The sequence below is a fragment of the Oncorhynchus nerka genome, linkage group LG10, assembly GCF_034236695.1.
Source record: "Oncorhynchus nerka isolate Pitt River linkage group LG10, Oner_Uvic_2.0, whole genome shotgun sequence".
NCBI classification, from domain to species: Eukaryota; Metazoa; Chordata; class Actinopteri; order Salmoniformes; family Salmonidae; genus Oncorhynchus; species Oncorhynchus nerka.
In genome coordinates, this window is record NC_088405.1 from 22536122 (window position 1) to 22560543 (window position 24422).

The 24422-nt window shown below is 46.8% G+C and overlaps 1 protein-coding gene across 4 annotated transcripts in view; it reads left to right on the plus strand.

Moving 5' to 3' along the window:
* The window catches only part of LOC115135025 (attractin-like protein 1), a 326923-nt gene that overhangs the window by 60413 nt on the left and 242088 nt on the right, over positions 1–24422 (plus strand). For all 4 annotated transcript variants that reach the window (XM_029669218.2, XM_029669216.2, XM_029669215.2 and 1 more), the window contains exons 10-12: positions 3896–4050; positions 18460–18544; positions 18678–18889. In XM_029669218.2, coding sequence (XP_029525078.1) covers positions 3896–4050; positions 18460–18544; positions 18678–18889 — 452 coding nt within the window. The remainder of the gene's footprint in view (positions 1–3895; positions 4051–18459; positions 18545–18677; positions 18890–24422) is intronic.

The window sequence follows — 24422 nt, forward strand, 5'->3', positions numbered from 1 at the left end:
GGAGCTACAGACGTTCTATTGGACCTGGCACGGTCTAATAACAGGTGGGTAGACTGGGTGGGCTGTGTGTGAGACACACTCAGGACATTCCTGTGTGTGTGTTTTGGTTGGTGCTGTCTGTTGAGACTTTCTCTCGTGTGGACGGCCAACGTCCACTGCAACATGTTTTCGGCTGTCGTTTCCATTGGAAGTGAAAACATTGCCCTGCGGTTTGTTTAGTGATGTTCAGTGTACAGATGTTTTGCGGAAAAGCAAATTGCTTTGGACACTTTTCACATCCCTTATATTAGGTAGATGTCAGCCGCCATGTTTAACACCAAGATGCTTGTCTTGCCTGTGTTCAGATACGGTGCCTAGACGCTCACTGCTGGATAGTTGAAAAGCCCGAATTGAAAAAGCACACCAATGCATTATATTGTTGGGAAGTACACATACGACATTATATTGTTGGGAGGTACACATACGACATTATATTGTTGGGAGGTACACATACGACATTATATTGTTGGGAGGTACACATACGACATTATATTGTTGGGAGGTACACATACGACATTATATTGTTGGGAGGTACACATACGACATTATATTGTTGGGAGGTACACATATTTAGACACACAGTGCCAAACTGGCTGTGACCCCACTCTCCAAGGGTGTCTCATTAATGCATACCTGTACATGTGAGAAATGTAACAAATATAAGCACCACCTTATTATTATTATTATTATTATTATTATTATTACTATTATTACCTCTACATGAACATACAGCACGTGCTGGAAAGTTGAGAGATTAGCGAGAGAGATTTACAGTGAAACAGAGATTGTATGAGAAGGGTGATATGAAAGAAGGGGAGTGGCCTCCACTGAACCTTGACAGACGGATGGGTGACAGAGGAGGGTACCCCCTTTGAATATCCCCCCACTCCCTCGCTTTCTCTGTTTCATCTGAGCAGTGGTTTCATAGCTGTAGAAAGTGAGGGGATAGTCCCACACACACTGCTAGGCTAGTGATGGTGCAGCTGGTTCTGGCTAGGCTAGTAATGGTGCAGCTGGTCCTGGCTAGGCTAGTGATAGTGCAGCTGGTTCTAGCTAGGCTATTGGTCCTGGCTAGGCTATGGATAATACAGCTGGTCCTGGCTAGGCTTATGGTCCTGGCTAGGCTACGGATAGTGCAGCTGGGATAGTATATCAGGTCCTGGCTAGGCTAGGGATACTATAGCTGGTCCTGGCTAGGCTCGTGATTGTATAGCTGGTCCTGGCTATGCTCGTGATTGTACAGCTGGTCCTGGCTAGGCCCGGAATAGTACAGCTGGTCCTCGCTAGGCTAGGGATAGTACAGCTGGTCCTGGCTAGGCTGCTGATCCTGGCTAGTACAGCTGGTCCTGGCTAAGCTAGTGATTGTACAGCTGGTCCTGGCTAAGCTATTGGTTCTGGCTAGGCTGTGGATAGTACAGCTGGTCCTGGCTAGGCTAGGGGTAGTACAGCTGGTCCTGGCTAGGCTAGGGGAGGTACAGCTGGGTCTGGCTAGGCTAGGGATAGTGCAGCTGGTCCTGGCTAGGCTAGGGATAGTATAGCTGGTCCTGACTAGGCTAGGGATAGTATAGCGTGTCCTGGCTAGGCTGTGGATAGTACAGCTGGTCCTGATTAGGCTGTGGATAGTACATCTGGTCCTCGCTAGGCTGTGGATAGTGCATCTGGTCCCGGCTAGTCTGCTGGTCTTGGCTAGCCTGTGGATAGTACAGCCGATCCTGGCTAGCCTGTGGATGGTACAGCTGGTCCTGGCTTGTCTAGGGATAGTACAGCTGGTCCTGGCTAGGCTATGGATAGTGCAGCTGGGATAGTATAGCTGGTCCTGACTTGTCTAGGGATAGTACAGCTGGTCCTGGCTTGTCTAGGGATAGTACAGCTGGTCCTGGCTAGGCTTATGGTCCTGGCTAGGCTATGGATAGTGCAGCTGGGATAGTATAGCTGGTCCTGGCTAGACTAGTGATAGTATAGCTGGTCTTGGCTAGGCTCGTGATAGTATAGCTGGTCCTGGCTAGGCTCGGGATCATACAGCTGGTCCTGGCTAGGCTCGGGATCGTACAGCTGGTCCTGGCTAGGCTCGGGATAGTACAGCTGGTCCTGGCTAGGCTCGGGATAGTACAGCTGGTCCTGGCTAGGCTCGGGATCGTACAGCTGGTCCTGGCTAGGCTCGGGATAGTACAGCTGGTCCTGGCTAGGCTGCTGATCCTGGCTTGGCTATTGGTCCTGGCTAGGCTGTGGATAGTACAGCTGGTCCTGGCTAGGCTGTGGATTGTACAGCTGGTCCTGGCTAGGCTAGGGGTAGTACAGCTGGTCCTGGCTAGGCTAGGGGTAGTACAGCTGGTCCTGGCTAGGCTAGGGGTAGTACAGCTGGTCCTGGCTAGGCTAGGGGAGGTACAGCTGGGTCTGGCTAGGCTAGGGATAGTGCAGCTGGTCCTGGCTAGGCTAGGGATAGTATAGCTGGTCCTGACTAGGCTAGGGATAGTATAGCGTGTCCTGGCTAGGCTGTGGATAGTACAGCTGGTCCTGATTAGGCTGTGGATAGTACATCTGGTCCTCGCTAGGCTTTGGATAGTGCAACTGGTCCCGGCTAGTCTGCTGGTCTTGGCTAGCCTGTGGATAGTACAGCCGATCCTGGCTAGCCTGTGGATGGTACAGCTGGTCCTGGCTTGTCTAGGGATAGTACAGCTGGTCCTGACTTGTCTAGGGATAGTACAGCTGGTCCTGGCTTGTCTAGGGATAGTACAGCGGGTCCTGGCTAGGCTTATGGTCCTGGCTAGGCTATGGATAGTGCAGCTGGGATAGTATAGCTGGTCCTGGCTAGACTAGTGATAGTATAGCTGGTCTTGGCTAGGCTCGTGATAGTATAGCTGGTCCTGGCTAGGCTCGGGATAGTACAGCTGGTCCTGGCTAGGCTCGGGATCGTACAGCTGGTCCTGGCTAGGCTCGGGATAGTACAGCTGTTCCTGGCTAGGCTGCTGATCCTGGCTTGGCTATTGGTCCTGGCTAGGCTGTGGAAGTACAGCTGGTCCTGGCTAGGCTGTGGATTGTACAGCGGGTCCTGGCTAGGGATAATGCAGCTGGTCCCGGCTAGGGATAGTGCAGCTGGTCCTGGCTAGGCTAGGGAGGTACAGCTGGTCCTGGCTAGGCTAGGGATAGTATAGCTGGTCCTGGCTAGGCTAGGGATAGTACAGCGGGTCCTGGCTAGGCTAGGGAGGTACAGCTGGTCCTGGCTAGGCTAGGGAGGTACAGCTGGTCCCGGCTAGGGATAGTGCAGCTGGTCCTGGCTAGGCTAGGGAGGTACAGCTGGTCCTGGCTAGGCTAGGGATAGTATAGCTGGTCCTGGCTAGGCTAGGGATAGTACAGCGGGTCCTGGCTAGGTTAGTGATAGTACAGCTGGTCCTGGGTAGGCTATTGGTCCTGGCTAGACTATGGATAGTACAGCTGATCCTGGCTAGGCTAGTGATAGTCCAGCTGGTCCTAGCTAGGCTAGTGATAGCACAGCTGTTCTTAAGCAGAACCTGGGGACTGTGCACCTTGACCCTAGCAGAGGAGAGGAAGGGAGGTGGTAGATTGGGCTCAGACATATTCCTGTACAGTTTCCCGTGTGTGTGTGTGTGTGTGTGTGTGTCCATGGTGCCACATTATTGATGGCGTCTGTCTGGGTATTTGACCTAGCCTATGGAGAGTGACCTTCAGACCAACTGTTCCCTTACATAAGCCACGTGACCCAGACTGGCCCACACACTGCTGTAATCCACACCCAGGGATGGACACGCACGCACTCGCATACACTCTCATAATTGACACATTAAAACATTAGCATGGTGACTGAGTACAGTGCTGATGTGTGTGTGTGTGTTGACAGGATGATCCTGAGAGAGAGTGGTCTGGCGCGGTACCTCCACACAGCAGTGCTGAGCAGTGGGACTCTGCTGGTGTTTGGAGGAAACACCCACAACGACACGTCCCTCAGTAACGGAGCCAAGTGCTTCTCTGCTGACTTCCTGGCCTACGACATGGGTAAGTAAATCAAATGTATTTATATAGCCCTTCGTACATCAGCTGATATCTCAAAGTGCTGTACAGAAACCCAGCCTAAAACCGTGGCTAGGAAAAACTCCCTAGAAAGGCCGAAACCTAGAGAGGAACCAGGCTATGTGGGGTGGCCAGTCCTCTTCTGGCTGTGCCAGGTGGAGATTATAACAGAACATGGCCAAGATGTTCAAATGTTCATAAATGACCAGCATGATCGAATAATAATAAGGTAGAACAGTTGAAACTGGAGCAGCAGCACGGTCAGGTGGACTGGGGACAGCAAGGAGTCATCATGTCAGGTAGTCCTGGGGCATGGTCCTAGGGCTCAGGTCCTCCGAGAGAGAGAAAGAAAGAGAGAATTAGAGAGAGCATATGTGGGGTGGCCAGTCCTCTTCTGGCTGTGCCGGGTGGAGATTATAACAGAACATGGCCAAGATGTTCAAATGTTCATAAATGACCAGCATGGTCGAATAATAATAAGGCAGAACAGTTGAAACTGGAGCAGCAGCACGGCCAGGTGGACTGGGGACAGCAAGGAGTCATCATGTCAGGTAGTCCTGGGGCATGGTCCTAGGGCTCAGGTCCTCCGAGAGAGAGAAAGAAAGAAAGAGAGAAGGAGATAATTTGAGAAGGCACACTTAGATTCACACAGGACACCGAATAGGACAGGAGAAGTACTCCAGATATAACAAACTGACCCCAGCCCCCCGACACATAAACTACTGCAGCATAAATACTGGAGGCTGAGATAGGAGGGGTCAGGAGACACTGTGGCCCCATCCGAGGACACCCCCGGACAGGGCCAAACAGGAAGGATATAACCCCACCCACTTTGCCAAAGCACAGCCCCCACACCACTAGAGGGATATCTTCAACCACCAACTTACCATCCTGAGACAAGGCTGAGTATAGCCCACAAAGATCTCCGCCATGGCACAACCCAAGGGGGGGCGCCAACCCAGACAGGATGACCACATCAGTGAATCAACCCACTCAGGTGACGCACCCCTTCCAGGGACGGCATGAGAGAGCCCCAGTAAGCCAGTGACTCAGCCCCTGTAATAGGGTTAGAGGCAGAGAATCCCAGTGGAAAGAGGGGAACCGGCCAGGCAGAGACAGCAAGGGCGGTTCGTTGCTCCAGAGCCTTTCCGTTCACCTTCCCACTCCTGGGCCAGACTACACTCAATCATATGACCCACTGAAGAGATGAGTCTTCAGTAAAGACTTAAAGGTTGAGACCGAGTTTGCGTCTCTGACATGGGTACGCAGACCGTTCCATAAAAATGGAGCTCTATAGGAGAAAGCCCTGCCTCCAGCTGTTTGCTTAGAAATTCTAGGGGCAATTAGGAGGCCTGCGTCTTGTGACCGTAGCGTACGTGTAGGTATGTACGGCAGGACCAAATCAGAGAGATAGGTAGGAGCAAGCCCATGTAATGCTTTGTAGGTTAGCAGTAAAACCTTGAAATCAGCCCTTGCTTTGACAGGAAGCCAGTGTAGGGAGGCTAGCACTGGAGTAATATGATCAAATTTTTTGGTTCTAGTCAGGATTCTAGCAGCCGTATTTAGCACTAACTGAAGTTTATTTAGTGCTTTATCCGGGTAGCCGGAAAGTAGAGCATTGCAGTCGTCTAACCTAGAAGTGACAAAAGCAGTTTGGCGATAAAGTACCAATCATATGCATGCACACATCATAGTTAAGAACCACATCCTTCTCATCTGTTGTTGGTATAGCTGGTCCTGGCTAGGCTAGTGATAATGCAGCTGGTCCTCGCTATGCTATGGATTGTGCAGCTGGTCCTGGCTAGGCTAGTGATATTGCAGCTGGTCCTGGCTAGGCTTATGGTCCTGGCTAGGCTATGGATAGTGCAGCTGGTCCTGGCTAGGCTTATGGTCCTGGCTAGGCTATGGATAGTGCAGCTGGTCCTGGCTAGGCTGGTGATTAGTATAGCTGGTCCTGGCTAGGCTAGTGATGGTGCAGCTGGTTCTGGCTAGGCTAGTGATGGTGCAGCTGGTTCTGGCTAGTCTAGTGATGGCGCAGCTGGTCCTGGCTAGGCTATGGATAGTACAGCTGGTCCTGGCTAGGCTAGTGATGGTGCAGCTGGTTCTGGCTAGGCTAGTGATGGTGCAGCTGGTTCTGGCTAGGCTAGTGATGGTGCAGCTGGTCCTGGCTAGGCTAGTGATAATGCAGCTGGTCCTCGGTATGCTATGGATTGTGCAGCTGGTCCTGGCTAGGCTAGTGATATTGCAGCTGGTCCTGGCTAGGCTTATGGTCCTGGCTAGGCTATGGATAGTGCAGCCGGTCCTGGCTAGGCTGGTGATTAGTATAGCTGGTCCTGGCTAGGCTAGTGATGGTGCAGCTGGTTCTGGCTAGGCTATGGATAGTACAGCTGGTCCTGGCTAGGCCAGTGATGGTGCAGCTGGTTCTGGCTAGGCTAGTGATGGTGCAGCTGGTTCTGGCTAGTCTGGTGATGGTGCAGCTGGTTCTGGCTAGGCTAGTGATGGTGCAGCTGGTTCTGGCTAGTCTGGTGATGGTGCAGCTGGTTCTGGCTAGGCTAGTGATGGTGCAGCTGGTTCTGGCTAGGCTAGTGATGGTGCAGCTGGTTCTGGCTAGGCTAGTGATGCTGCAGCTGGTCCCTCGCTAGGCTATGGATAGTACACCTGGTCCTCACTAGGCTAGTGATAGTCCATCTGTTGTTGGTTTGACGCAATCCTTATGTTTTGAGCTGACTGTATTTGACTCCTGTTTATTTTGCTTTGAAAATATGAGTTACCAGCTTCAACCTCCGGGCATATGGTACAGGAATAGAAGTGACCTACTTTACCTGTACTTAAATAAGTATAACCAACCCCCCCACCTTACAATACCACACATTCCTCCATGCAAACATCATACGTGTGATGTTCATTGCTACAAGCGTGTGCCCACCCACCAACTCACTCTCATCAGAGTTGAACCCTGACCCCTAAAGCCATAGTTGTCATTTGTCATTCTCCACTGTTAGTTGCCTCCCCTCAGGCCTGGGTCCACAGAGACACACACAGTGTGTGTAACCAAAGAAGAACTGACAGGTGACATTCTGCAGCCCTAGGGAAAGTGTGTTCACTGACTTTTGACCTCAACATATAGCAGCACTAGGCTTTATGAAAGTCAAGTTGAAGTGCAAAGCTAAGATACACTACATGACCAAAAGTATGCTCGTCGAACATCTCATTTCAAAATCATTGGCATTAATATGGAGTTGATCCCCCCCTTTGCTGATATAACAGCCTCCACTCTCCTGGGAGGGTTTTCCACTAGATGTTGGAACATTGCTGCGGGTACTTGCTTCCATTCAGCCACAAGCGCATGATTGAGGTCGGGCACTGATGTTTGGCGATTAGGCTTGGCTCGCAGTCGGCGTTCCAATTCATCCCAAAGATGTTCAATGGGGCTGAGGTCAGTGCTCTGTGCAGGCCAGTCAAGTTCTTCCACAAATCCTTTCTTTATGGACCTTGCTTTGTGCATGGGGGCATTGTCATGCTGAAACAGGAAAGGGCCTTCCCCAACTGTTGCCACAAAGTTGGAAGCACACGTCTAGAATGGCATTCTATGCTGTAGCGTTAAGATTTCCCTTCACTGGAACTAAGGGGCCTAGTCCGAACCATGAATAACAGCACAACCATTATTCCTCCTCCACCAAATTTTACAGTTGGCACTATGCATTCGGGCAGGTAGCGTTCTTTTGGCATCCGCCAAACCCAGATTCGTCTGTTGGACTGCCAGATGGAAAAGTGTGATACATCACTCCAGAGAAAGCGTTTCCACTGCTCCAGAGTCCAATGGTGGCGAGCTTTACACCACTCCAGCCGAAGCTTGGGATTGCGCATGGTGATCTTAAGCTTGTGTGCGGCTGCTCGGCCATGGAAACCCATTTCATGAAGCTCCCGACAAACAGTTATTGTGCTGACGTTGCTTCTAGAGGTAGTTTGGAACTCGGTAGTGAGTGTTGCATCTGAGGACAGACGATTTTTACGTGTTACGCGCTTCAGCACTTGGCGATCCCGTTCTGTGAGCTTGTGTCGCCAACCACTTTGCGGCTGAGCCTTTGTAGCTCCTCGACGTTTCCACTTCACAGTAACAGCACTTAACCGGGGCAGCTCTAGCAGGGTAGAAATTTGACGAACTGACTTGTTGGAAAGGTAGCATCCTATGATGGTGCCATGTGGAAAGTCACTGAGCACTTCAGTAAGGTCATTCTACTGCCAATGTTTGTCTATGGAGATTGCATGGCAGTGTGCTTGATTTTATACATCTGTCAGCAACTGGTGTGGTTGAAATGGCCAAATCCACTAATTTGAAGGGGTGTCCACATATTTTTGTATATATAGTGTATCTTTTCCCTAGGGGTGAATACCCAGCCTCTGATACCTGAGATGGAGGATCACGTTCTGTTGTAACAGTTACGGTAGACATTCTTTACATTTGAAAAGTGGAACTAGCCATAAACCAAAAGGTAGTCGTAACTCATAGACCTCATTTCTCCGGGAAAGTTGTTTTGCTCTTGTATTTGGAGTTAGTACTAAAGGTTTAGAGCTATGTGTGTTCCTTCCTGTGTGTGTTTTTGGACCCCCTGGGTGTTTTACGTGAGATCTGATGTGAGTAACAGATCACCTTTCAGTAATACAGTGGGGATCATTAACGCCCCATAAAGAGCTATAGAATGGGAGCTGGCCAGATGGCGTCTGCTCTTATATGAATATTCGTTTTGAATACAGTGACTCTGCAGGGGCATTACAGGGCATGCTGATGACAGAGAGGGAAGGAAGGAAGGCAGGGGGTGATGCAGGCAGGGAGTGATGGAGGGAGGGTGTGATGCCGGAAGGGCGGGAGGAAGGCAGGCAGGCAGGGAGGGTGTGATGCAGGGAATGGAGGGAGGGTGGGATGCAGGGAGGGAGGCAGGCAAGGAGGGAGGGTGTGATGCAAGGATGGAGGGTGTGATGCAAGGAGGGAGGGTGTGATGCAAGGAGGGAGGGTGTGATGCAAGGATGGAGGGTGTAATGCAAGGACGGAGGGTGTGATGCAAGGAAGGAGGGTGTGATGCAAGGAGGGAGGGCGTGATGCAAGGAGGGAGGGTGTGATGCAAGGAGGGAGGGTGTGATGCAAGGATGGAGGGTGTGATGCAAGGATGGAGGGTGTGATGCAAGGAGGGAGGGTGTGATGCAAGGAGGGAGGGTGTGATGCAAGGATGGAGGGTGTAATGCAAGGACGGAGGGTGTGATGCAAGGAAGGAGGGTGTGATGCAAGGAGGGAGGGCGTGATGCAAGGAGGGAGGGCGTGATGCAAGGAGGGAGGGCGTGATGCAAGGAGGGAGGGTGTGATGCAAGGAGGGAGGATGTGATGCAAGGAGGGAGGATGTGATGCAAGGAAGGAGGGTGTGATGCAAGGAGGGAGGGCGTGATGCAAGGAGGGAGGATGTAATGCAAGGACGGAGGGTGTGATGCAAGGAGGGAGGGTGTGATGCAAGGAAGGAGGGAGGGTGGGAGGCAGGCAGGCAGGCAAGGAGGGAGGGTGTGATGCAGGAAGGGAGGGTGGGATACAGGGAGGGAGGCAAGGGGGGAGGGATGCAGGAAGTCTGGGGAGCAAAAGGGAGGGAGAGACTACGGAAAAAGAAGGAACAGCACGTCAGAAATCAGCTCAATGTATTAGAAGAATCCATAGACTTTAACCACTTCTGGGGAAATTGTTAAACACTAAACAAACAACACGAAGAGTTATCTATCCAAGGGTCAAAATCAAAAGTAACAGTCAGTATCTGGTGTGTCCACCAGCTGCATTAAGTACTGCAGTGCATCTCCTCCTCATGGACTGAACCAGATTTGCCAGTTCTTGCTGTGAGATGTTACTTCATTTACATTTACATTTAAGTCATTTAGCAGACGCTCTTATCCAGAGCGACTTCACTCTTCCACCAAGGCACCTGCAAGTTCCCGGACATGTCTGGGGGGAATGGCCCTAGCCCTCACCCTCCGATCCAACAGGTCCCAGATGTGCTCAAAGGGATTGAGATCTAGGCTCTTCGCTGGCCATGGCAGAACACTGACATTACTGTCTTGCAGGAAATCACGCACATAATGAGTAGTATGGCTGGTGGTATGCTGGAGGGTCAGGATGAGCCTGCGGGAAGGGTACCACATGAGGGAAGAGGATGTCTTCCCTGTTACGCACAGCGTTGAGATTGCCTGCAATAACAACAAGCTCAGTCCGATGATGCTGTGACACACCGGCCCAGACCATGACGGACCCTCCACCTCCAAATCGATCCCACTCCAGAGCACAGGCCTCGGTGTAACGCTCATTCCTTCAACGATAAACACGAATCCGACCATCACCCCTGGTGAGACAAAACCCGCAACTCGTCAGTGAAGAGCACTTTTTGCCAGTCCTGTCTGGTCCAGCGATGATAGGTTTGTGCCCATAGGCGACGTTGTTGCCAGTGATGTCTGTTTAGGACCTGCCTTACAACAGGACCTGCCTTACAACAGGTCTACAAGCCCTCAGTCCAGCCTCTCTCAGCCTATTGAGGACATTCTGAGCACTGATGGAGGGATTGTGCGTTCCTGGTGTAACTTGGGCAGTTGTTGTTGCCATGCTGTACCTGTCCCGCATGTGTGATGTTTGGATGAACCGATTCTGTGCAGGTGTTACACATGCACTGCGAGGACGGTCAGCTGCCCGTTCTGTCTCCCTGTAGCGCTGTCTTAGGCGTCTCACAGTACGGACATTGTAATTTATTGCCTTTTAGTGTCCTACGTTTTCATACCTGTGACCATAATTGCCTACCGTCTGTAAGCTGTTAGTGTCTTAATGACCGTTACACAGGTGCATGTTCGTTAATGGTTTATGGTTCATCGAACAAGCATGCGAACAGTGTTTAAACCCTTTACAATGAAGATCTGTGAATTTATTTGGATTTTTACTAATTATCTTTGAAAGACAGGGTCCTGAAAAAGGGAAGTTTCTTTTTTTGCTGAGTTTATATGATCAAATACAAATCTTATAATCAACTGATAAAGACTTCCAGAACCCACTGAATTTTCCAATTACATTGAATGAACTACAGGACAAAATACAAACCCTCCAACCCCAAAAGGCCTGTGGTATCCTCAATGAAATTATAAAATATACAGATTACAAATGGCTATACTTACATTTTTTTAACATCATCCTTATCTCTGGCATCTTCCAGTCCACAAAAGTGTAGACAAATTTGACCCCAATAACTAGCGTGGGATATGCGTAAACAGCAACCTTGGGAAAATCCTCTGCATTATCATTAACATCAGACTCATATTTCCTTAGTGAAAACAATGTACTGAGCAAATGTCAGATTGGCTTTTTACCAAAGTACCCAATGACAGACCCAATTCACCCTGCACACTCTAATTGACAAACAAACAAACCAAAACAAAGGCAGTCTTCTCATGCTTTGTTGATTTCAAAAAAGCATTTGACTCCATCTGGCATGAGGGTCTGCTATACAAATGGATAGAAAGTGGTGTTGGGGGAAAAACATACAACATTATAAAATCCATGTACACAAACAAGTATGAGGTTAAAATTGGCAAAAAACAAATTTCTTTCCACAGGGTCTTGGGTTGAGACAGGGATGCAGCTTGAGCCCTACCCTCTTCAACATGTATATCAACGAATTGGCGAGGGCACTAGAACAGTCTACAGCACCCGGCCTCACCCTACTAGATTATGAAGTCAAATGTCTACTGTTTGCTGATGATCTGGTGCTTCTTTCCCCAACCAAGGAGGGCCTACAGCAGCACCTAGATATTCTGCTCAGATTCTGTCAGAACTGGGCCCTGACAGTAAATATCAATAAGACAAAAATAATGGTGTTCCAAAAAAGGTCCAGTTGCCAGGACCACAAATACAAATTCAGTCTAGACACCGTGGCCCTAGAGCACACAAAAAACTATACTTACCTCGGCCTAAACATCAGCGCCACAGGTAACTTCCACAAAGCTGTGAACGATCTGAGCGACAAGGCAAGAAGGGCCTTTTATGCCATCAAGAGGAACATAAATTTCGACATACAAATTTTGGATCTGGCTAAAAATACTTGAATCAGTTATAGAACCCATTTCCCTTTATGGTTGTGAGGTCTGGGGTCCGCTCACCAAGCAAGAATTCACGAAATGGGACCAACACCAAATTGAGACTGCATGCAGAATTCTACAAAAATATAAAAATATCCTCTGTGTACAATGTAAAACACCAAATAATGCATACAGAGCAGAATTAGGCTGATACCCGATAATAATCCAAATCCAGAAAAGAGCCAGAGCCATTCAATTCTGCAATCTCCTAAAAGAAGTGATTCCCAAACCTTCCATAACACAGCCATCCCCTACAGAGAGATGGAGAAGAGTCCCCTAAGCAAGCTGGTCCTGGGGCTCTGTTCACAAACACACCCCACAGTGCCTCAGGACAGCAACACAATTAAACACAACCAAATCATGAGAAAAAAACGAAGATAATTACTTGACACACTGGAAAGAATTAACAAAAAAAACAGAGCAAACTAGAATGCTATTTGGCTCTAAACAGAGTACACAGTGGCAGAATACCTGATCACTGTGACTGACCCAAACTTTAGGAAAGCTTTGACTATGTACAGACTCAGTGAGCATAGCCTAACCATTGGAAAAAGGCTGCTGTAGGCAGACATGGCTCTCAAGAGAAGACAAGCTATGTGCACACTGTCCACAAAATGAGGTGGAAACTGAGCTGCACTTCCTAACCTCCTGCCAAGTGTATGTCCATATTAGAGACACATGTTTCTCTTAGATTTCACAGACCCAAATATAATTCAAAAACAAATCCAATTTTTATAAACTCCCATATCTATTGGGTGAAATACCACAGTGTGCCATCACAGCAGCAATATTTGTGACCTGTTGCCACAAGAAAAGGTCAACCAGTGAAGAACAAACACCATTGTAAATACAACCCATATTTATGTTGATTTATTTGCCCTTTTGTACTTTGCACATAATTTACATTTGAAACGTCTTTATTCTTTTGGAACTTTTGAGTGTAATGTTTACTGTTCATTTTTGTTTATTTCACTTTCGTTTATTATCTACTTCACTTGCTTTGGCAATGTTAACATATGTTTCCCATGCCAATAATGCCCTTAAATTGAATTGAGAGACAGATGGAGATACACAGAGACTCAATGTTTAGGTTCGAAGAAAGAAACTCCATTAAAGGGGAATGTTTATTTTCTAGTTAGGATCCAGATCAGATGTTTGAAAAAAGTTTAAACATTTTACTCCATAGCTTCCAATCCTTCTCATGCAGTCATGGAAGGTCACTGTTTCACTCTCATTGTTATTCAGCTAAATAGCCAGTCCAATCACCCTGAGTAGGCCACTCCAAGGGATAAAAAGTCCAATGTCACTTCTATAATCTGGAAGCGATAGATTGTTTTATGTTCAAGGTGGTAGCTAGACTGATGCTTGGCTTGGGGAGTGTGATCTAGACTCTACACTGAAGCCCAGGCAAGACCACTCTCTGTGATTGGTGCTCTGGTATACAAGCCAGTATTTGGCCAGATATGTCTGCTTGGCATGGCTAAAGGGCTATCCTCACAGAAACCTGTCATTCATTATAGGCCCTAGAGTATTAGGTTGTCACTGGACATTGTTGACTCATTTCATTATAAAGCTAAATTAACAATCTCCATCATCAGCTTCTTCTAAACTCAGCAAAAAATGAAACATCCTCTCACTGTCAACTGCGTTTATTTTCAGCAAACTTAACATGTGTAAATATTTGTATGAACATAAGATTCAACAACTGAGACATAAACTGAACAAGTTCCACAGACCACAGACTTCTGACTAACAAAAATGGAATAATGTGTTCCTGAACAAAGGGGGGGTCAAAATCAAGAGTAACAGTCAGTATCTGGTGTGGCCACCAGCTGCATTAAGTACTGCAGTGCATCTCCTCCTCATGGACTGCACCAGATTTGCCAGTTCTTGCTGTGAGATGTTACCCCACTCTTCCACCAAGGCACCTGCAAGTTCCCGGACATTCCTGAGGGGAAAGGCCCTAGTCCTCACCCTCCGATCCAACAGGTTCCAGACTTGCTCAATGGGATTGAGATCCGGGCTCTTCGCTGGCCATGGCCAGGAAATCCTGCACAGATTGAGCAGTATGGCTGGTGGCATTGTCGTGCTGGAGGGTCATGTCAGGATGAGCCTGCAGGAAGGGTGCTACATGAGGGAGGAGGATGTCGTCCCTGTAACGCACAACTTGAGATTGCCTGCAATGACAACAAGCTCAGTCCGATGACGCTGTGACACCGGCCCAGACCATGACGGACCCTCCACCTCCAAATCGATCCTGCTCCAGAGTACAGGCCTCGGTGTAACGCTCATTCCTTCGACGATAAACGCGAATCCGACCATCACCCCTGGTGAGAGAAAACCGCGACTCGTCAGTAAAGAGCACTTTTTGCCAGTCCTGTCTGGTCCAGCGACGGTGGGTTTGTGCCCATAGGCGACATTGTTGCCAGTGATGTCTGGTGAGGACCTGCCTTACAAACAGCCTACAAGCTCTCAGTCCAGCCTCTCTCAGCCTATTGCGGACAGTCTGAGCACTGATGGCGGGATTGTGCGTTCCTGGTGTACCTCAGACAGTTGTTGCCATGCTGTAACTGTCCCGCATGTGTGATGTTTGGATGTACTGATCCTGTGTATGTGTTACACGTGGTCTGCCACTGCGAGGAAGATCAGCTGTCTGTCCTGTCTCCCTGTAGCGCTGTCTTAGGCGTCTCACAGTACGGACATTGCAATTTATTGCCCTGGCCACATCTGCAGTCCTCATGCCTCCTTGCAGCATGCCTAAGGCACATTCACGTAGATGAGCAGGGACCCTGGGCATCTTTCTTTTGATGTTTTTCAGAGTCAGTAGATAGGCCTCTTTAGTGTCCTAAGATTTCATAACTGTGACCTTAATTGCCTACTGTCTGTAAGCTGTTAGTGTCTTAACTACGGTGGTTCATTGAACAAGCATGGGAACAGTGTTTAAACCCGTTTACAATGAAGATCTGTGAAGTTATTTGGATTTTTACGAATTATCTTTGAAAGACAGGGTCCTGAAAAAGGGACATTTCTTTTTTCCCCCCAAGTTTAGAGTGAACAGGTTCGTGGAAAGCATTTTTGCTTTAGGTACTGTATTGTCTGTACATGAATGAAACAGTTTGGCATTTTGTTTAGAAAGCATGCCTGAACCCAGATCAAAACCTATCTATGGTGAGTGATGCTTTTTTACTCATGTGCCTGAAAGACATTGTAGCCTACTACAGTACATGAGATGTTTCATCACTTCAAGTGTCAACAGGTTTCACCAGTTTCAAGAAAGTCTCATTCAGTAGTTAATGGACTGATAGGACTTTTTCTCCTCTCTGCTCCTCTCTCTGTGAGCTAATTAATTAGTTCCACCTGTGGAAGAGGCATTACTCTGCTGCTCTCTCTCTCTGTCGGCTCCGCCACTCCTGCTGAGACGTTTTAAGCGCTAATTTGTTTTTGTTTCTCTCTGCTAACCTTGGAGGGGGAGAGCGTTATTAGCTTTTTGTGCTTTTCTTCTGCGAGAGATTAAATTCAGGTCGACACAAGGCAGTTTTAATTTGCGTTTAATTCTTTTCTCCCCTCATCACCCCATCCTCATAATTCTAATTAGATTTGGGTGAAATGAACTCTAATTAAAAATGTTTTGTCCCCCCACCACCCCCTACCCCCTGAAAGGCAACTGGCAGTCTTCAACAAGAGTGCCCTGTTCATTTTCTGCTGCTGCAATATAATCTTTGGTATTTATTTCATTAGTCCATTGTTGATATAGTCCCAAAATGTTTTGCATGTCAGCAATCAGGCTTTCAAGATATTCAACTTTCAAAGTACAGAAATACAGCTGGTATCATGTATTTTGCATCATATAATACTGCATTTTTGCATCAAAATGAAAGTTACATATCTTGAAAACTTGATTGCTGACATGCAGAATATTTTGGGACTATATCAACAATGGACTAATGAAACAAATCCCAAAACATTGTTTTTGGGTGGAATGTTCCTTTAAGTCTTCCATTTAAATTAGGTTTGATTTCCCCTTCAAGATGGTGTGCTGATGATTTTGTCTGCTGATCCCCCTGTCATCTCCCCCTTTCTCCCTGTTCATTATTCATGGTTCTTCTGCCAATATCCTGGGAGGAAATGAAATGGGGGGAGCGTTGTGATGAGTATCAGGGAGTTTCAATATAAAGGCAAGGATCCTGCAAAATCATTCATCTCTAGTACACATCAGATGGTGGGGAGACTCATTTGGCTGACTGTCAGTGCATGTCTGGGTTATTGATTTACTCTAGCTCCAGGCTTCACGATAGGTATTAGGCCTTAGACAGTGCCAAAGTCAGGATTCCAATTGAACTACTGGTGATGGGGGCGGATGTCACAAATACTTATTTTGGTCTGTCCCTTTAACCAATGGATCACCTACGGACATCTCTTATCTTATTTAGATTTGACTCTTATTATAGATATTGATGAACGTACTGCATTGTTGAGACAGCTAGCACATCAACATGTTGCTGCGCCTTTAATACCTGCTGTAAACTGTGTATGCGATGAGTACAATTGAATTTGATAAGAAAGTAGTGTGGGCCTGAGTGACCGGCTGAGCGCGCCCATCAGGGTGACTACACCATGGCCCTGGCAGAGAACACCTTGGTCTTTAGGATGTGATGAAAAAGCGCCTTCTGATTGGTACTGGTGTTGTTGACTCGTCTTTCCCTTTAAACAGCGATATCACAATTAGCCATGCACTGAGTGTGGTCGTTTGCAACCTGGCTGCACGTTTAACGCCCAGGAACAGGTTATATCTGTGTAAATGCCACATTTACATTTTGCAAGAGTGGACGTGTGGCCTGTAAAGCATCAGAGACTTGTAAAAGGAAACGGTAAAGCACAGGATTGTGATCGCTCTCAGAGCCATTACTCTGTTCACAGTGTGGTACCCCAACAAACAAGATCAATGGATGAATAAACTTGTTTATCAAGTCCTATTCAGAGGCAGCTACGTAATAAACAATTCAAAAACGCTACGTAAAGAGGTTAGCGTTTATCATCTCCTAGGATCCCACTAACAGTGGGAAAACTGAACGCTGTGCTGTCTCAATTTAACATGATTTGCCCGGTGATATTGACAAAGAGAAGAAATCGACTTTGCCGACCTATAATTTTTTTCTCTGTTGTTATTTGTTTTCCCTGGGGAGGCTAAATTCGTTTTGAAAGACGATTGGTAGATAATCACAGACGGAAAAATGGTCTTGCTACATCCTGGGCTGTGTTGTCAGAGCTGCTCCAGGTACACTCATTGTAGCCTACCCATGGCTCAGTGCAGTTCATGACCATGGTCCTAGGAGATTGGTAATCAAACTACCATTGAGACCCTGTGCGCCCACCACCACCACCCTAGGATTGCCAAATAGCAGCTGCAGTGGATTAAACTTTTAATGATATATATATATTTTTGCAACCGTAAAGGTATCTTCTCTAGCTGCGGTTAGTTGTTTATGACAGCCCTGTGTGTAGGTTATGGCCCCTAGTGCTCTGGTATGCTCTCACACACAGTGTTAATCACACCTGGGCTGGGTACAGTACACCCAGTCCTACAGCCATTATACAGAGCCAGGGGGACCATGACATTCATACAGGCCATTCTCCACTGTTCCCTTTGGTTCCACAGCTTCTATGTCCACAGGATTCTCATAGGCGCTAATAATTCAGAGTTGACACTTCCGCGGGTGTGTGTGTGTGCGCGTGTGTGTGCGCAACAGTGCAGACGGGGGGGTTGGTGTGTGTACCCAGTCCCGGTGCTGTTCAGATTTTCAGTATGTACGGTAGGGTGGTATGGTACAGGCATACTGAAATGAAATCCAGGCAAGAAAGGACACAGGAAAGGAACACTTCTCCCCTGTTGCTAGGTAATGGACCTGGAGCTGGATTAATTGCTGTATTAAAAAGCATGTAACAGAGAGAGCCTGGCAGATTGGGTGGGCTGCAGAGAACAAATGCCAAGGAGCTCAGATTACCAGGCTACAGAGCGTTAGAGGCCTTAAATATACAGCTCATTCTGGGGTCCAGGGGAGTTTCGGTCACAGTTGCTTGGATGGTAGTATGAGTAGGGTGTCGCAGGTCACAGTGGCGGTATAATTTCTTGGTATAGCGGTTGAGTGTTTGACCCTACACAAGTTTTTGAAACGTACTTCTTATATGTCAAATGTTCCTACTGAAGCCAAACCTGTAGCCTGATCTCTATGTGCATGTTTTTTTCAGCTTGTGATGAATGGAAAGTCCTGCCCAGACCAGATCTCCACCGTGACGTCAACCGCTTTGGCCACACCTCCGTCGTCAGCAATGGGTCAGTCACTTGCATCCAGTATATTTCCCCTCCGTTACTTGGTATTTGTAGTTTTTTATCTCAGTTTTCTTTCATGAGTTTCCTCAGTGTTCCCTGGTAATGATGTGTACTCTGTGTTGTGTTCTCTCCCCAGGTCTATGTATGTGTTTGGTGGTTTCTCTGGTGTGCTGCTGAATGACGTGCTGGTCTACACCCCTCCCAGCTGCCAGGCCTTCAGTGAGGAGCAGCGCTGTGCCAACGCCAGCCCTGGCATCCGCTGTGTCTGGCTTAGGGACCACTGTGTCCCCTGGGACACCAGCCATGCCAACGGCAGCGTGCCCGCTCCCTTCTGCCCTCCACGCACCAGTACGTGTTGTATGACATTGCCCTCGTCACCATTTGAGTTTACATACCTAGCAATACTTACCTTGGAAATTAGGATGGCAACAATTTACTCAAATGTGTAGCCTCCACGATGATTGAATCCACACCTGGATATATGTGGTCACATGTTTTTATCTGTATGTTTCTCATGGGAAGAGATGCTTTCACTTCCCTCTCTGGTAGTTCAAATCAACATCTCATTTTATGGATCATTTTCCAACCATGCAGAGTTAAAGATAAAATAGAAATAGTGACACGAGGAATAAACATAGTGAATAATAAATACACATAATGACTAAAAATAACATGGCTATATACAGGGAGTAGAAAATAACATGGCTATATACAGGGAGTAGATAATAACATGACTATATACAGGGAGTAGAAAATAACATGGCTATATACAGGGAGTAGAAAATAACATGACTATCTACAGGGAGTAGAAAATAACATGGCTATATACAGGGAGTAGAAAATAACATGGCTATATACAGGGAGTAGATAATAACATGACTATATACAGGGAGTAGAAAATAACATGGCTATATACAGGGAGTAGATAATAACATGACTATATACAGGGAGTAGAAAATAACATGGCTATATACAGTGAGTAGATAATAACATGACTATATACAGGGAGTAGAAAATAACATGACTATATACAGGGAGTAGAAAATAACATGGCTATATACAGGGAGTAGACAATAACATGGCTATATACAGGGAGTAGAAAATAACAGGGCTATATACAGGGAGTAGACAATAACATGACTATATACAGGGAGTAGAAAATAACATGACTATATACAGGGAGTAGAAAATAACATGGCTATATACAGGGAGTAGAAAATAACATGGCTATATACAGGGAGTAGAAAATAACATGGCTATATACAGGGAGTAGATAATAACATGACTATATACAGGGAGTAGAAAATAACATGGCTATATACAGGGAGTAGATAATAACATGACTATATACAGGGAGTAGAAAATAACATGGCTATATACAGGGAGTAGAAAATAACATGGCTATATACAGGGAGTAGAAAATAACATGGCTATATACAGGGAGTAGAAAATAACATGACTATCTACAGGGAGTAGAAAATAACATGGCTATATACAGGGAGTAGAAAATAACATGGCTATATACAGGGAGTAGATAATAACATGACTATATACAGGGAGTAGATAATAACATGACTATATACAGGGAGTAGAAAATAACATGGCTATATACAGGGAGTAGAAAATAACATGGCTATATACAGGGAGTAGAAAATAACATGGCTATATACAGGGAGTAGAAAATAACATGGCTATAAACAGGGAGTAGAACATAACATGGCTATATACAGGGAGTAAAAAATAACATGGCTATATACAGGGAGTAGAAAATAACATGGCATTTAGAAGTCTAATGGCTTGGGGGTAGAAGCTGTTCAGGGTTGTGTTGGTTCCAGACTTGGTGCATTGTTACCACTTGCCGTGCGAGAGAGAAAGTCTGTGGCTTGGGTGTCTGGAGTCTTTTTAACATTTTTTGGGGGCTTCCTCTGACACCGCCTGGTATAGAGGCCCTGGATGGAAGGGAGTTCGGCCCCAGTGATGTACTGTAGCACCTTGCGTGGTGATGCAGACAGTCAAGAAGCTCTCAACAGTGCTGTTGTAGAACTTTTTGAGAATCTGAGGGCCAATGCCAAATCTTTATAGTCAATGAACAGCCTTCTCACGTAGGTGTTCCTTTTGTGCAAGTGTGAAAGGGCAGTGTGGAGTGTAATAGAGATTGCGTCATCTGTGGAACTGTTGGGGCGGTATTCACTTTTGAGTGGTTTCAGGGCATCTGGGATGATAGTGTTGATGTGAGCCCCCTTCAAACGATTTCATAGCTACAAATCAAATCGCGTGGTCACATACACGTGTTTAGCAGATGTTAAAAACTTGTGCTTCTAGTTCCGACTAGAGTTGCAAAGTGTCGGAAGTTAAGTCCTAGAATTTTGGGAATTTTGCTTAAATTCGTCAAAAAAATAGCTTACAACAGTGAACCTATTTTTGTGGGATACACAAAGGCAATTCTGGGTCTTGTGACATATTTTGGTTAAACTAACCCCAATTCAATGGAATTGCATCCTTCTGCATGCACAGTGCATTCTTCCATCACATGTACAGCTGATTCTCAAGATCTTGCACACTAATGAGATGCTATTGAGCCCACACAACACTGTCTGAGCCAAGGACTACATGCTTTCTGGTAAGTTTTGATTACAATGCTGGATGGGGTGAATAGTAGTAGCCTACAGCAAAGTGTGTTTAAATAATTTCTAACTTGTTAACTATTTCTGCCAGTCATTTTTTTTCTACCATTTTTTTTATTATTCTTATAATTTTTTAACAATTACAGGAAAATGCCACGGGCACTATCTGAGGTGTGGAGACATTTCACTGCAGCTAATGTAGAAGGAAAAGCTGTGTACGTTTGCAAATACTGTGCAAAATCTTATGTGAAGAATGCAACAAAGATGCAGTGTCATCTGGCTAAGTGCATGAAGTTCCCTCAGTGCTCACAACAAGCCTCTGACACAAGTCTCTCTACTTCTATTTGAGGTGAAAATGATGAATCAGACACCATATTGATAGCAACAGCTCATGGTCCTCCTGGAATCACTCAATGGAGGAACGTAGTCAGAGAAATGCTGATGAATGTCTTGCTCGAGCTGTGCATGCAACTGATTCACCTCTGATGCTCACAGGCAATGTGTAATGGAAGAGATTTCTGAATGTTCTTTGCCCAGCATACACCCTTCCAACCAGACATGCTTTATCTACTATTTTGCTGGATGCAGAGTTCAACAGAGTTCAAGTGAAGGTCAAGCAAATCATAGAGATAGCAGACTGTATTGCAATAATCTCTGATGGGTGGTCAAATGTTCGTGGGCAAGGACTAATGAACTACATCTCAACTAGTATTCTACAAGAGCACAGATACAAGGGACAACAGACACACCGGTCTCTGCATTGCAGATGAGCTGAAGGACGTCATCAATGACCTTGGACCACAGGAGGTATTTGCACTGGTGACAGACAATGCTGCGAACATGAAGGTTGCTTGGTCTAAAGTGGAGGAGTCCTACCCTCACATCACACCCATTGGCTGTGCTGCTCATGCATTGAATCTGCTCCTCAAGGACATCATGGCACTGAAAACAATGGATACACTCTACAAGAGAGCCAGGGAAATGGTTAGGTATGTGAAGCGTCATCAAGTTATAGCAGCAATCTATCTCACCAAGCAAAGTGAGAAGAATTAGAGCACCATATTGAAGCTGCCCAGCAACACCATTGGGGTGGTGTTGTCATCATATTTGACAGTCTCCTGGAGGGGGTGGAGTCCCTCCCAAGAAAACAAGTCTTCCGATATGGACATGTCCATCAAGAGGATCCTCCTGGATTATATATTTTGGGAGAGAGTGGGCAGTAGCCTGAAACTCCTCAAACCTATAGCAGTAGCCATTGCACGGATTGAGGGAGGCAATGCCATTCTGTCTGATGTTCAGACTCTGCTTGCAAATGTAAGAGAAGAAATCTGTACTGCCCTGCCCACTTCACTGTTGCTCCAAGCAGAGGAAACTGCAGTTCTGAAATACATCAAAAAGCATGAAGACTTCTGCCGGAAGCCCATACACGCCGCAGCGTACATGTTGGACCCCAAGTATGCTGGCAAGAGCATCCTGTCTGGTGCAGAGATCAACAAGGCCTATGGTGTCATCACTACCGTGTCTCGCCACCTTGGCCTGGATGAGGGCAAGGTTCTTGACAGTTTGGTGAAGTACACTTCCAAGCAAGGGCTTTGGGAAGGAGAAGCAATATGGCAGCCGTGCCAACATATCTCATCAGTCAGCTGGTGGAAAGGACTTTGTGGATCTGAGGCTCTTTCCCCTGTTGCCTCCATCATCATCAAATCAACGTTTATTTGTCACGTGCGCCAAATACAACAGGTGTAGACCTTAGAGTGAAATGCTTACTTACAGGCTCTAACCAATAGTGCAAAAAAGGTGTTAGGTGAACAATGTGTAAGTAAAGAAATAAAACAACAGTAAAAAGATATATACAGTAGCGAGGCTACATACAGACACTGGTTAGTCAGGCTGATTGAGGTAGTATGTACATGTAGTTCTGGTTAAAGTGACTATGCATATACGATGAACATAGAGTAGCAGTAGCGTAAAAGAGGGGTTGGCGGGTGGTGGGTGGCGGGACACAATGCAGATAGCCCGGTTAGCCAATATGCGGGATCACTGGTTTTTCGGCCCAATTGAGGTAGTATGTATATGAATGTATAGTTACATTGACTATGCATATATGATAAACAGAGAGTAGCAGCAGTGTAAAAAGAGGGTTGGGGGGCACACAATGCAAATAGTCCGGGTAGCCATTTGATTACCTGTTCAGGAGTCTTATGGCTTGGGGGTAAAAACTGTTGAGAAGCCTTTTTGTCCTAGACTTGGCACTCCGGTACCGCTGTCCATGCAGTAGTAGAGATAAGTCTATGACTGGAGCGGCTGGGGTCTTTGACAATTTTTAGGGCCTTCCTCTGACACCACCTGGTGTAGAGGTCCTGGATGACAGGCAGCATAGCATTCTAGTTTGTTGTTGATGTGGACACCAAGGAATTTGAAGCTCTCAACCTGCTCCACTACAGCCCCGTCGATGAGAATGGGGGCGTGCTCGGACCTCCTTTTCCTGTAGTCCACAATCATCTCCTTAGTCTTGGCTACGTTGAGGGATAGGTTGTTATTCTGGCACTACGTGGCCAGGTCTCTGACCTCCTCCCTATAGGCGGTCTCATTGTTGTATTATGATCAGGCCTACCACTGTTGTGTCGTCAGCCAAATTAATGATGGTGTTGGAGTCATGCTTGGCCATGCAGTCGTGGGTGAGTACAGGAGGGAGTACAGGAGGGGACTTAGCACACACCCCTGTATAGCTCCAGTGTTGAGGATCAGCGTGGCAGATGTGTTGCTACCTACCCTCACCACCTGGGGGCGGCCCCGTCTGGAAGTCCAGGATCCAGTTGCAGAAGGAGGTGTTTAGTCCCAGGATCCTTAGCTTAGTGATGAGCTTTGAGGGTACTATGGTGTTGAAATCTGAGCTGTAGTCAATGAATAGCATTCTCATATAAGTGTTCCTTTTGTCCAGGTGGGAAAGGGCAGTGTGGAGTGCAAAAGAGATTGCATCATCTGTGGATCTGTTGGTGCGGTATGCAAATTGAAGTGGGTCTAGTGTTTCTGGGATAATGGTGTTGATGTGAGCCATTACCAACCTTTCAAAGCACTTCATGGCTACGGACGCGAGTGCCACGGGTCTGTAGTCATTTAGGCAGGTTGCCTTTGTGTTCTTGGGCACAGGCACTATGGTGGTCTGCTTGAAACATGTTGGTATTACAGACTCAATCAGGGACATGTTGAAAATGTCAGTGAAGACACCTGCCAGTTGGTCGGCACATGCCCAGAGC